The 13,745-nt window shown below is 42.3% G+C and overlaps 1 protein-coding gene across 4 annotated transcripts in view; it reads left to right on the top strand.

Moving 5' to 3' along the window:
• rreb1a (ras responsive element binding protein 1a) overlaps nt 1-13,745 on the top strand; it is a 47,318-nt gene continuing 33,573 nt past the window's right edge. For all 4 annotated transcript variants that reach the window (XM_056738308.1, XM_056738307.1, XM_056738305.1 and 1 more), the window contains exon 1: nt 1-257. Coding sequence is in view for 2 of the 4 variants with exons in the window: in XM_056738305.1 (XP_056594283.1) it covers nt 218-257 (40 nt within the window). In the remaining 2 variants the exon portion in view is untranslated. The remainder of the gene's footprint in view (nt 258-13,745) is intronic.

The raw sequence follows: 13,745 nt of genomic DNA on the forward strand, positions 1-13,745 counted from the left end.
GAGTGAGAGAGGCGCAGTGGGAGGAAAACTTAAAAAGCGTTTTCCTCTCCTCCCTTAAGCATCTCGGCGTGGGGGGAATTGGGAGAGTGGGGACACTCAAAGTTGACGAAGTTTGCGCATCTTTTTACAAACGCCATTTTGATTCCTGTCCGGAACAACTTTTGCAGCTTCTTTTTTTTCTTGCTCTCTCTCTCCTCAGCTCATCATCACCATCATCATGTCTCGTCGTAAGCAACCCAACCCCAACAAAGTCAAACGTAAGTGACTCTGCTTTTCTCAAACACTCTTTCTCGGGCCTGCTGTTTTGGTGTCGTGTGTTTATTTAATGTGTTAAACGTGAGTTTGTGTCGGAGTCAGTGGGAAAGTTAACGCGGAGTAAGAGGAGACTTTTTCCAACTTCAGCTTCCTCGTTGCGCGAGGAGAGACCTGATGCTCACCCGCACTACACAAACCTGCCTCAAACAACAGCGTTTAATGTTTTGACGCAGTTTGAGACAGCGATGCGTTTCAGCGGTCGTCGCTTTAAATTCATCTTTGCTAACTTTTTAAAGACCATATGGAAGTTGGTGCGTGCGGTGATGGGGTTCAAAGTCTGTTGCTGTTAGCTAGCGGTAGCTAACGCGCAGTTGCTGCTGCTGTCGCGCGGAGCATCACACGCTCATCTCGCGTGTACTTTGATCGTCTCGGCTCGAGCCGCTTGCGCCACGTTTCGATAATTATCGATTGTCTAGATTCGCTTTTTAATGTGAATCGTTCTGTATTGTTGGTCTGTCTTCTTTCGTGTTTGTTTAGTCTACATCGACAACAACCTGTTGCATCACAAAGTTTGTTTATCTATTTTGGGATGGCCTAAATTCGGCGATTAGACTGCTCAGGTAGTGGATGAGGTAAATGAAGTGTGGAAAACGCTGTTGGTTTTGTGTCAGAAATTTTCATATATTTTTTAATTTATTTCCACTCATTCAGATGAAGTTAATATGGTCTTCGTCACGGTACAGTTTGTACCGATGTTTTAAACGTCGTGTGAGTTTTTCTAAAGTTTTCCGCGTGAACTGAAGGAATGGATGTGTTCGCTCGGTCTCTCGGGAGACAGCAGCCGAGCTCGCGCTGGTTAGATAATGGTTGCTAGGCATTTTTGTTCCGTCTCTTTCCCGCCCCTCCTCGGTGAGGCAGAAACTTTAGGAGCGGCTGCCTCGATGAGGCAGAAGGTAAACGTGGCAAATCCACTCGCCACCTTTGCTTCATCCTCGACGGTGTGTTTTAAGGTACTTTTGGTAACTTGACTCACATTTATGTTGAGTGTATTTAGCAAATTACGCCGTTAAGAATGGCTATTCTTAACTAAATACGTTTAAAGGGGCCTTTGTAAAATGAGGATGTCTTGTTGCCCTCTAGCCTCTTTGGCCCCCTTTTTTTGAGGCAGGGAGGAGAGGACGGATCTGGATGAGCAGTTCACATTCCATTACGAAATTCAACACTGTAGACGAGCAAGGCCTAGATCTGCTGCAAGAGCACTATCACTACGCAGACATCATGTCTTCTCTCATCTCTAAATATAAGATCTTACGTGTCCTTCAATACAAGCCCCACGTGATCTGTCTTTAGTGTGATTGTAAAGATGATGTTAAGCAAGATTATTTTAATGACAGCATATCAACGGTTTGCAACAGACACGTATTGTGTTTGTTGAGGCCTCGCAGACATTATTAAAGGATGAGCTTGATGATGTTGTGACTAAAGGAGGACGATGTTTCCATGCAGTTTTTGTTTGTTTCCTCTTTGGCTAAAATTAAGGAAAATGTTGGAAAAGCAGGCATACAGCGTGTGTGCGGTTTTGATATGTTAGGGGCACATAATAGAGTTTACAAAGTACGCAGTTGTAGTTTTGCAATGTCTGCTGACTACCAAATCATTGGTTTCAGTCAAGCTTAACTAATGGATTTTGTGGTGTGTCTAGTGATTTTATCAAATAGATACAGTTAAGATCTAGTGATCAAATGGGAAAGTAGGAAGGATGTTGAACATTTAGGAAAAAGTTAAAAAGTAAAAGTTTTTAAAATCTTTCTTTGATCTTTGTTTGTAGAAATGCAGCTTCTCAAGCGGACGAGTGGACTGCATGCTCATTGTATTTTTCTTATTACTTTTTTTTTGGGTGGCAAAATGTCTTAGGTCGAATGTTGTTGTGTGAGATTTATGGAAGGATTAGTGCATTTCATTTCTCGGTGTAAACATTGTTCAGTCTGCATTCTTAGACACTTAAGATCTTTCTATTGTCAAGTTCCTAGTGACAGGGCTCTAGACTAACATTTGAGAGGGGTGGCACCGGTGCGAGTCATTGGGCAAGTTGCGAGAAAAGAATCACCAAAACATCATTCGAATGTGTTTAATACATTAATAAATCAATTAGAAATTTAATAAATCAATTAGGATTGAATACAAATCCTTGTTTATGATTTAATTAGTTTTATTGTATATGTAAACTTTTAACACTTTACCATATTTGAATCACATCTTTCTTAAATCTTTCTTCCATTTATTGTGAACAACTCGTATAAGAGAACACAATTTCTTTAAAATGAGTGAGTGTTTTTCTGTAATGTAACTTTTTCGGAAAGTGAAAATAAAAACAGCTCATCCCATTTGTACTGTTCTTGTCATATGTAACACACAGGTGCCACTTTGTCGCTTCAGAAGGCTCAAAACGTACATTTAAGGGAAGCTTGACATCCTTTGTTTTTTGATGAACATTATAAACAGATGTCTTTATTATGCTGCTGCCCCTTTTAAGAGCTTGCGTACTATACTGTAACACACATGCCTGTCCTTTCACTACATTATAGCATTACGTGGGGGGGGTAATGATAGATAAGTGAATGGTTGAAGGAGAGTAAAGGAAAATGAGTGACTGAATCCGCCGCCTGAGCAATATAACATTTCTGCACATTAAATTTATAATACGTAATATAGTTATAGTCGTAAAATGCGACCATTTAGTTGCAATCTAGAGCTCTGTCATGATATTTTTTTCAACAGCTAATTAAAAGTGTCTCCCTCCCTCGTGTCTCTTTAAGTGTCTTGGGTATTGACATTATCTCTAAATTCATTATTGTAATTCCCAAGATACCTCCTTCACTGCAGTCAAACTTTAAACGTTTTATTACACGACAATGTATATCCAGGCCAAGCTGCTTGTATTGTAGTTATCAAAAAGTAAATCAATTGCAAACAAAAAAATAGATTAGTCTATACCCACCCCCCCACTACTACTTGATTTATACTTTTTTTAATTCTTTAATAATGCAACAAGATTTAGGAAGTTTGTTAATGTACTTTTTAATATACAATATAAAGATTCTCTAAAGGTTTCATAAGTTACTTTGACTTTTTTCGAGACCTTTCAAATACGTAATAAAAAGGCAGTGTGCATCCTTTTATCCCGATGTAGAGGGACCTGCTTTTGGCCTAGGCGTTCATGGGCTGGCTCTTTGGAGGCTATATTTATCCTGCCTTTTTTAGATAAGATTATATTCCATCCCTCCATTTGGCATGAAGCGGAGGTAGGGAAAAAATTTGATGGAGTGAGAGATTGAGTAAAACGAGCCCCAAGGAAATTTGGGGTTGACACGCGTTTCTTTACCTTCGTTTATTTTGACCAGCAGATCGGGCTGCATTGTTTCATATGCACTAGATTAACAGAAGACATTTAAGTTATTCACACCAAGACAATATAGGAATGCTAGCAACGGTATAAACTTTTAGATCTGTTCTAAGAGTTGTGTTGATGGCATCAACACACTACAAACTGGTGTTTTAGTTCAATGAGTGGTTCATTTGACATGACATAGACATACTTGTGTGCCTGGAAGTCACTACAAGAATAGTGTTGGGTGCTGACACTTTGGCCCCAGCTATATTTGTGGTTGTCCTGCTTGAAGTCCTTCACCGTCTATACTTTGTTAATGCAGTCAGAAGAATGCAGATATTTCATGAATGCTGCTCTTTCTCCTTCTCTGTGCTTCATTGTTGTCGGGCAGTACAAATGTGTCATTTTAGGGATTGAGGGCCTAACGTGGCAGTTTAGCTTTTCTAAGTGGTCAGTCTTACTAGCTGATGTATAAAATATAGAAATTTGTAAGTAACTATCAATTTTATTCTCATGCCCTTATGTTGACTATCGAAAGGGTGAGTTGCATGAAAGTTGTAGTCTATTCTGAGTTAAAGTCAGTAACTGTAGGATTGTGTGGGTAAACCATTCATCAGAGGACTGACCCAATCATCTGCCTTTGAGCGGTCATCAGGCTAATGGGTAATCAAGCTGAGCACATCTTATTGCCTTTTGACGAAAGGCCCAGAAACACCTCTGAAACCCTGTTATGGTGGCCAGTCTTATCACCTTTCCCCGATTCTCCCCCGAGCTGCTCCAACCAGCAAATAGGGTTGGTATTTGCTGAGAGTTCAAAGTCTAACTCAACGGTTATCACTGATGTGAAAGAATGCCACAATGGAGGAAAGGACAGGGAGGTAGGGCCAGAAGAGAATAAAGCTGAGAAAAGGAGATGAGAGGCAGGACATGAAGTGAAACTTGCCTCTGAGGTGGAGGGGGAAGAGATGAAGGAAGTTCGAACAATAGTTACTTAGCCGTTTGGCTGTCTTCCCTGCTTAGAGGCTCAGAAAGCTTGAAGGACAGACCTCCACAGTGTGCTAATGATATACTGTCTGTGTTTTTCACATTCATCTGTTTGTTCTGATCTTTTACTCTCGTCCTCAACACATGTGTCATTTTCTCAAGATGTTTTGTGAAATGACATGACGGCGGAGAAGTGTGGCGCAAGTGATGTAGGGCTCTTTTTCTGCCTTGTCTCGCTGTTCTCTCGAGCCTTTAGCTTGCTTGTTCTCTTCCTCCCTGCCTGGCTCTCTCTTGCTGACTAAACAGTTTTGTCAGCTGGCAGTTGCTTGCAGGATTTGCGATAGCTTCTGGAGGCTGGGACGGGGGGAGGGGTGGTACTCACAGGCAGCACTTGTTGCTTAGTGGAGCTGGCTGAGGGAGGGAGCGAGAATGAGGGAGGGAGGGCAGAGAGGGTGGAGCAGACAGACCGAGGCTGGTTGTCGAAAGGGAAAAAAAGGGCAACAGCATCGCAGAACCAGTTTTGGCCTAATTATGTGTGCAGAGAGAGAGTGCACATCATATAGGTGCCATATCCATGTCTTTAATCGGATATTATATATTTTTTTATTTCTTCATTATTTTTGTTACATTATTTTTAAATACAGAAGCGTACTGAATTTAATGCGACTAGCTACGTCAGCTCGAGTGTGATTGATTTAAAACCATGAGCTCCCTTATGTCCCAAGAAGGGTATTTTTCCCTTAGCTTAACAATGGGTGGTGCACGCATTTTCCACATCTGACACTTTTGAGGAGATGCAGAAAGGCCTTTGTGTAAACGGTGGAAATCTGGTCGTCTTATGGCAGGCGCTAATCGAAAGCCAAGACGTGGCGGTTCGCTTCTGTCCGCTTAGCTGCTTTGCCACACCGCCACTAGACTGACAACAAATATAGCCCGAAAGGATGAGCTGCCTTAATGACATCTTACCTGAGAGCTGCAGTGCATGCTGGGAAGAGATGTAATCCTGCGGTGTAGCTCAGCAAATATGTTGAGGAGATCTGTTTTTGACTGTTATAGTCATTGTTTTGCAAGTCGTTTGTGTACCTTAGATTATATACTGTGTTGTATGTATATGATAATTAGTAGTGTTTGCCTGGGCAAGTATAATAAGGGGATCTGAGTCACATATAGAAACCAGAATATCACAGCAGTGACCAGTGATAATTCTCTCTTGATTTACTCGCCCTCAAGTTGATTCCAATATGTGTAAATGTCTTTGTTCTGATGAACACAAAAGAGAATATTTTGAAGAATGTAGGAAAGCAAAAAGTTATCGGGCACTTTTGACCACCAATGCCCTTTTTCACTACTATGGTAGTCAATGATGGACAAGAAGATTTGTTCAGGCAAGCACCACTCATGTTCTTTTCATAATATAACAATCACATTTTGTTTGGTTGCTAAATGCAACACTATGAAACGTTGTAAGAAGTTATACGCTGCAAACTGCTTCCTATTTGAAGTTGGCCCATGCAGAACCGATCATTAAACTTCCCTGTAGCTGTTTATCCAGCGATGGATAAGGAACAGATAATTCAAGTGCATAACAACCTTTTCAGTCATCCTTGTCTTCTAAACCGAACCATACACGTACCCATCCACACCCACACACATAAAGTCCTCCTGCCTGAGCTGAAAAGGTACTGTTGTTTGTTCTGCAAACAGAGGACACACCTCGTATCCACAGAGACCTGAGCGCATGCCCTTAGTCCTGCCGTTCCTCAAGCTTGTAAAGAAGTAGGCCACACACCTTCTCGCAACTCTTGTGCAAACACATGGGCCTCTACCTGAGAGCATCCCTTTGCACAGCTGCAGGGAGCATAGGGGGGATGGGAGGATGAGATTACTGGTCTGGCCTTGGGACGAATACGGAGACGGGGAGTGAGTGTAGGAGGGGGGTCTGAGAACATTGAGTGAGTTATGGGGAGGGGAGGCAGGAATTCATGGCTTTGAAACTTCACTGGTGTTAATTTACTTTTTTTACTCACTGATGCTTTGGAACTAGGAGGTGCATCCTTGCTCTGTCTCTGCTAAACTTCTCACACGTTCAGAATTATCTGAGATTTCCAGTCAAGATGGTTCCACTAAGACCAGTCGTATCACGCAAGATTAATGCCGAAGAATCATGCCGTCATAAATGGTTCCTAAAAGCCACACCCAAGCCACTCACGAAAAATTGACCTAACCCCTTAATCCAACCTTGGAATGATGCACTAAATCAAGTGCTTGCATCACACCAGTGGTCAAAAGTAGAACAACACGCCTTGATGAGAGGCGATCTATTTTGACATATGACTAGGCCACGCTTGCACTGTTTACAGACATCAGCATTAGAAAAGATTGCAGATGCTGATAAACTTGCTAGTGTTTCCAAAATAAAAGCGTCTGCGTGATGGAGTCAGTAGCAGTGGTGCGAGGTTGAGAGGGGGCAGAGTGTGTCTCTAAGGTGGGCCCTCAATCACAGTTTTTGGCTGTTAAATTGAACAGTCAGGTGAAAAGGTAAAGGTGTGTCTGCCTCACTGGTCTGGGGTTAATGGGACACTGTCAGGCTCCCATGGGAAACAAGGAGTCAATGGGGCAGGCTCTGCTGACGCGCCCCTGAGGAGAATGCACAAAAGACGGCAAGCAGGGTTCTTTCTTCTCCTGAAATCTGGCCTTTCCCATCAGGGGCTGTGTACACAATGAGCAGACAGAAACGCTGCCCTCCTTCAACACCTGCACAGCAAGGTTGCACGCTCAGATATTTCTGAGGGACCCACCCAGTCATCCAAAATGTTTAAGAAGTCAAGAATTTTCTGGGGAAAAATGTTTTCAGGACTATGAAGGTGTACTGCATTTTGACATCATTTCTACCCAAATTTCAATCAATTAAAAATGAAATACGTTTGTAAATATAATTATGCGCCAAATGTAATTGTGATTTTTAATGCATTCTTTGCTTTACAGTTATTAGATCTTCTGCAAAAAGAGTGAAATGGAAGCGAACGTCACAATTTTTTAAAATAGTTTTCACCCTATTCACACCAACAACAAAACGACCAATTTAAATTTTAAATAAAAAAGAAATAAGCATATTTTGTTATCTGTGTACCAGACCGGTACTCCAGTGCATCACTTGTATTGAACACACAGCAATGGGCTTAAGTTTTTCTCAGTCTCCAACTCTTGTCTGGGAGGATTTCACCTTGTGGTTAAAAACAACAGTGTGTTCTGACGCACTATAAGCTGACCTGCCTCTGCCTGCCAACAAGATTACAAGAAGGGATGAACAGTAACTGCCACATTTCAAAACATCTTCATCAGAGTTAGCAATAAGAGAAAACTGTGGACACCTTTACTTCCTTCTCATTCCTTCCACTATCATCAGCATCATGTACAACATGTCTGTCGAAAAATTGTTCATCATTAACCAGAGGCTTTGACCTCCGCTTGTGAACTTTGTTACCAGCAATGGCAATAATAAACTTAATCAAAGAGAAGAGAAGATAACCCAGGCTGTTGATTCGCTCACCAGAATATCAGATCAAGGGTCTTTGTGAAACTAGAACTTAAAAAAAATCTCCAATGCTCAGACAAAATGGCTGCTTTGCTCAAACCACCAAACATTGGATATTAGAACTGGTAGTTAAAATGATCTTCATTAAACCTTGTTATGTTCATGCAGGATGTTCTGCACAAGCTTAAAAAGTCTCACACTTTTAAATGATGAAGAATACGTCTTGTGGCCTGTTGTTTGATGTATAATTTTATATCAAAATCAAATCACTTTACCTGTCAGATTGCTATCGTTTTATTCTGCCACAATTCTTGCCAAAAAATTACAGGTAAGAGTAGTAGTTTTTTTTTATAAAGAAATCTTTGACCTGCTTCTTCAATTGTTGCTTTATTTTTGCTGTTTTGCATTGTTAATGTCTTTTACATCTCTAAATATGTATATAAATTGAATTCCTCATCTGATGCTGTTAAACTGTTTTCGAGCTGCATGTCTGTGTTTGTTCTTCAAACGCCGGTTTCTTGCCTTTCTAAGGAAATGGCCAATCCCACAAGACTGTGTGCGAGCATTTTAGACCTCTGCTGAAGAGGAAATGGTGGATACTGGATGTTTTTTCAGGTTCTCATAATTATGATAAGTTGTGTGCTTATGAAGAGAATTGTTCTTTAGAAGAACGTCAATAATCTGTTGCATTCTAAAGCCTTGATTTTGCCCGAAAAAAGCTGACAGGAAAATAAATGCTTAGTGGCCATTTTAGCATTTCCCTTAGTTCTCTTTTGTTAGTGATAACATTAAATGCTTAATCAGGTCGTGGTCCAAGAAGCTCTCATGTTTAGTGCTCTCAAAAATGAGTAGAGGAAACCAGGACTTTATCCATTGTTGAACCATGTGATGTTTCGGCTAAGCCTGTTGCCTTTGTTTGAAAGTTGTAATTGTCCTTTCTTGCGTGTTTTTACCCCTTTCATCCTTTCAGAGCCTCACTGTGTTGTAGGCTGTCACCCACCCACCAATATGTACCCACTCTGGTGCCGGCTTACATATGATGGGACGCTCTTTATCAGTCTGTGGGCAAACATTAAGGGAGTCTATAGAGATGTTAATGAGGCCTTTACGGCACTGTAGCCAAAACGCTGGTGTGCTAACGCCTCTACAGAGTGTCATGGAATTTCAAAAGAGATTGGTTTGTAATGACCACCCCTCCTTTGACTGCTGCCATTCTTGTGTACTTTGTTTCATTTATGTATCAGCCAATGTCGTTCACATTTGTCATGAAGATCGTTGATGTGTCATTGACTCTTAAGGAACAATGCGAGGATGAATAAATTTATCTTGTGAGGGACATATGCTGCCATACAGCAGGAAACTGTAGGTTGCTTTTATAAGTTGTAAAGTCCTTTGGTTTACAACAGATCAAATCTGAATTCAATTCGAATTCTCTTTTATGACGTTTTTGGTTTTCGCTCGTTCTTTGTTCACAAACTGCTTCTCTGCAGCCTTTCGTAGGATGGTCAGCCTGATGCCAACCATCACGCTTCCACATTTAGGACTATAACACACTCAGCCTTCAAATTCACTGAAGTTCCAATGCCTCCACCCCCCCAATTCCAGATGAATCGCTTCCTTGTAGGAGTGTGTCCTGAGGCAGTAGCCTATGTAGAGAGACCCCGCGCAGCAACTCTGGAGCTGTACGAAGGCAAAAAACAATGTGACTCTTATTTCAGGCAGGGGAGGCGGGGGGAGGCAGTACGTGATGTGATGCTAGGGAGTCGCTTCAGCGTAGCCGAGAAGCCCTCCGCGTCAGCATGCGCTGGAGTGTGATGGATGACCCCTTCTGCAAGCGCCAGCCTGGTTGTCACTCAGGCGAACGGCAATAGCAAACAGCTGGCGGCCAAGGCTGTGATTGGCTGGAGGGAGTCACATGGGACAGGTTTTCGGAGGCGGGGCCTTTGTGGGTGGGTGGGTGCCGATACAGCACCAGTTGGCTGATGTTTTGGCCTTGTACTTTGGCCTGCATCCTCGCTTCGAAGCCATGTAACGTTGTAACAGAAGCCAATAGTGGACCGGAGGGGAGGGGAGGTGCACAACTGATTGAGTGAAATAAGAGGGAGTGAGGGAATGCACAGGGACTGAAGATAACATCTGAGAGAGCTGCTCTAGGCCGTCTAGTTAAGCGCTTTCACAACTTCATGTCTTCTCTCACCCTGACAAGCTTTGTACTGCAGGGCAGAAAAAAAATGGGTTTCACAAATTATGCATGGTCACCACATGCCTGTGTAGTGTGTGCACACGTGTGAGCGGCAGAGATGGTCACAGCATCAGCTCGATGAAGGCTGTATTCTTCTCTGCTTGACAAAGAGCTCCATTATAACGTGCTGTATGAGGGATATTTGACTAGTTGGACATCAGTCTCCCCTCCAGTCGTTTTCCTTTTCCAGTTTTCTAAACAGATGACGGAAAACCAAGAGAGGCATCCAGCCAGCCTCCAAACCTGACTAACTAGAGTCATAGTGCGTTATTCTCAGCAAATCCCAATCAGATGCGACATCGTCTGTGTTATTTTAAACTGATAGATAACAACTGTGGAGCTTTGACCAGAAGACTTAACTGTCTGTTTATTCGGTTCCGTTTGCTTTGAACTTGTGAACAATTGTGATGGAATCCCTCTTGATGGCTGGTGTATTCACTCTGTAGTGAGGACAGGATGTGTGCAACAGCATCTTGGGCCTCTTTCAGGATGACTTGTAGGAGCTTGCAAGAGTAACAGGCCTGAAAAGGCCTGGAGGTACCCCCCCTCCTCTTCGACTCTTTGTGTTCTCAGGTGTATAGAGATTTTCAGAGTGTACTTTGTGAAACCAACAACCACACCTATCCCTCAACGGGCGCTTAAAAGAGTGATTTAATATAAGTTAAAAGATGCTTCCTATTGTAAGATATTTTAAGGACACAGTTGTGTTAGTTCCTCTCAAGCAAAGGTTTCATTGTAAAGCTGGATTTTGAACCAAATTGATTACCACTGCAACAAATCAAAAGCGAGGAGAAAGATTATAATGTTAAAGGGATAGTTCACCCAAAAATGGAAATTCTGTCATCATTTACTCATCCACTTGTTCCAAACCTGTATGACGTTCTTTCTTCTGCAGAACACAACAGAAGATATCTTGAAGAATGTTGGTAACAGAACAACGGCGGTACCCGTTCACTTGGACACAAAACCAATGCTATTCAATTTACACCACAGTTGTTTGGTCAAGATTAAACTTAAAATAAACTGTAAACTTATTGCTGAAATCTGATTGGTTGATTTAAATGTTGCCCTAAGGACATCAACCGAGAGAGCCCATTGGTCATACAGGTTTGAAATGGCAGGAGATTAAATGATGACTACATTTTCATTTTTTAGTGAACTGTCCCTTTAAATGAATTGATCACTCGTAGCTATTTTACATCGGTCATTGGTAGGATGCAGTGTCAGAAAAAATTACTTTAAGCATTTGGGCATCATTTTTCAGCTTTACTTGTCTCCACCAGTAAGGTTAAGTCTGATGTTACGCTAGATGTTTCTGATCTGCAGGACTCAATGATGATTCAATTGTTGTAGTTAGCGATGCTAAGCTGTGTGCAGACCGAGGTTTCGAGAGGACACTGTGTGCCCTTGGATTTATGGGGTGCGCTGTCACTGTTGCCCTTCAATGAATGTTCTATTTGTTGCACAGATGGACAACTGTCAAATGAGAACGCCATGGGCCCACTGTGTCCTTTCTGCCATAAAGTGCAACCCCGACCAGCACTGCAGAGCGAGTGAAAATGGGAGGGAATTCCAATGTGACTGCTTCCCAACTTGATTTTTTTCCATGTATGATTCAAAAGTTCTATGAAATACGTCCTGAGAACAAGTAGTGTTTTGGAAGTCGCAGAATCTAAAGACAGTTTATTATCGCAGTAAGCAAAAGACAGCTGTACATGCCTTCAGATGCATACCCCGTACTCGATTTGCAACGAAAGTTGTCTTGTGGATCATGCGTCTGCTACATAGAAAGTGATCACAACAACAAGAACAACAGGAGGGAAGAGATTAGATGATCACAGGAGTCCTTTACACCCCACACATTTAAACCCAGCCTGAGAAGCTCCTTATGTATTCTTACTATTCTATTCATTCATGGCTCTTGTTTCTCCCTCAAGAAACATCCTAAAATGGCTGCCCTGTTTTGGATAGGCTGGTGGGGGACAGAGATATTCTATGAGATCGAGCTTGTGTGCACACACACACCATCTGTAATGAGGGGTGGACAGTGTATGCTTTTTCCAGGCAGCTGTCAATGGCACACTGATCTTTCAGCATGGACCCCGCATCTGCAGTCCTCTGTAACTCACACCACAGCTCTCTGCAGAAAGCGAGCCGAGTGCCAGTGTCTGTCTTCGCTTACAGGAACCTTTCCAGCGCTCAGTCGCTCTTTTGTGTCAAAGCCCTGCTTTTCTTTCCAACCCATCAGTATTTGCATGGATATGGAGATGAGCTCGAATACGAGACTCTGCTGTCCTCTAACCTCGCCCATGTGACCAGTCACCCGGTACCCCGCTGTGAAGTCCGACTAAACTGAAACACCATATGTGCCGTTCAGGCCCAAATAAAGGCTTACCGCCTGCAAGGCGAATGGTAAGAGACGCGTTCCTGTCGCAGGCACCTGTGAGGTTTGACAGCTGAGTCGTCTGTTGCCAAGGACCCCTCATTTTGTGGGCTTGTTTACATCATCTCTTAACCTCTGAAGAGCCAGGAACTACAGTGCCTGCACCACAGCTGGGGCAAGAGGTCCCCCATTCCCCCCAAAACAAAAAAACACATGTGCAACAAGAACCAGATCTTACTTTGCATCCTTGAAAATTGACTTTGTTTTAAGGGCCTGTCTCAAAAACCTTTTCTAAAAAAATTTTTGGAGGACGGTATTTTCATGTACAGACTAAACAATATACCTAAGTGCACACAGACGCAGCGCATCTGAGATGTTCGCACAGATACAGAGCTGGTTTGCATAAAGCAAGCTCGACCCCAGAGATTATTTGAAAATGAAAGCCACTTCCTGCACAGCACAAGGCTCTGCCTGGTATGACGAATGCTCAGGTATTGAGAGATGTTTAGGAGTGATAGTCAACCTCTTGGGTGATGGTGAATACCTGAAATGTGTTTGCATTCACAAAGCTCCTCATTGTTTGTATCAGGTTGGAGAAGTTGCATTTCTTTGTGCTTTTTTATAATTTGCCTCCGTCATTCATGTTACTATGAAATGTAACTGCTGAAAACTGGATGTGGTGGCATCTCATCGTCCGTGGTTAAGGTCAACATACGAGCCCAAGGTTGCATGGGAAGTTAAAAATTCTGACTAAGGATTCTGTGAAAACAACCAGGGTTTGATGTGCAAACACTCTTTTGTACTAAACCAAGCCCTTGGCTGTAAAAGGAACTCAAGCTGTACTGGAGTTTCCACATGTTGTCACACATTGAGTAGTCAGATGATTTTAGTTTTCTCCTCTCCATTATTTTTTATTGCATTGCAGGCACTTCATGATTGAAGAAACATCTTACCAAAG

This window comes from Triplophysa dalaica, chromosome 23 (assembly GCF_015846415.1).
Source record: "Triplophysa dalaica isolate WHDGS20190420 chromosome 23, ASM1584641v1, whole genome shotgun sequence".
NCBI classification, from domain to species: Eukaryota; Metazoa; Chordata; class Actinopteri; order Cypriniformes; family Nemacheilidae; genus Triplophysa; species Triplophysa dalaica.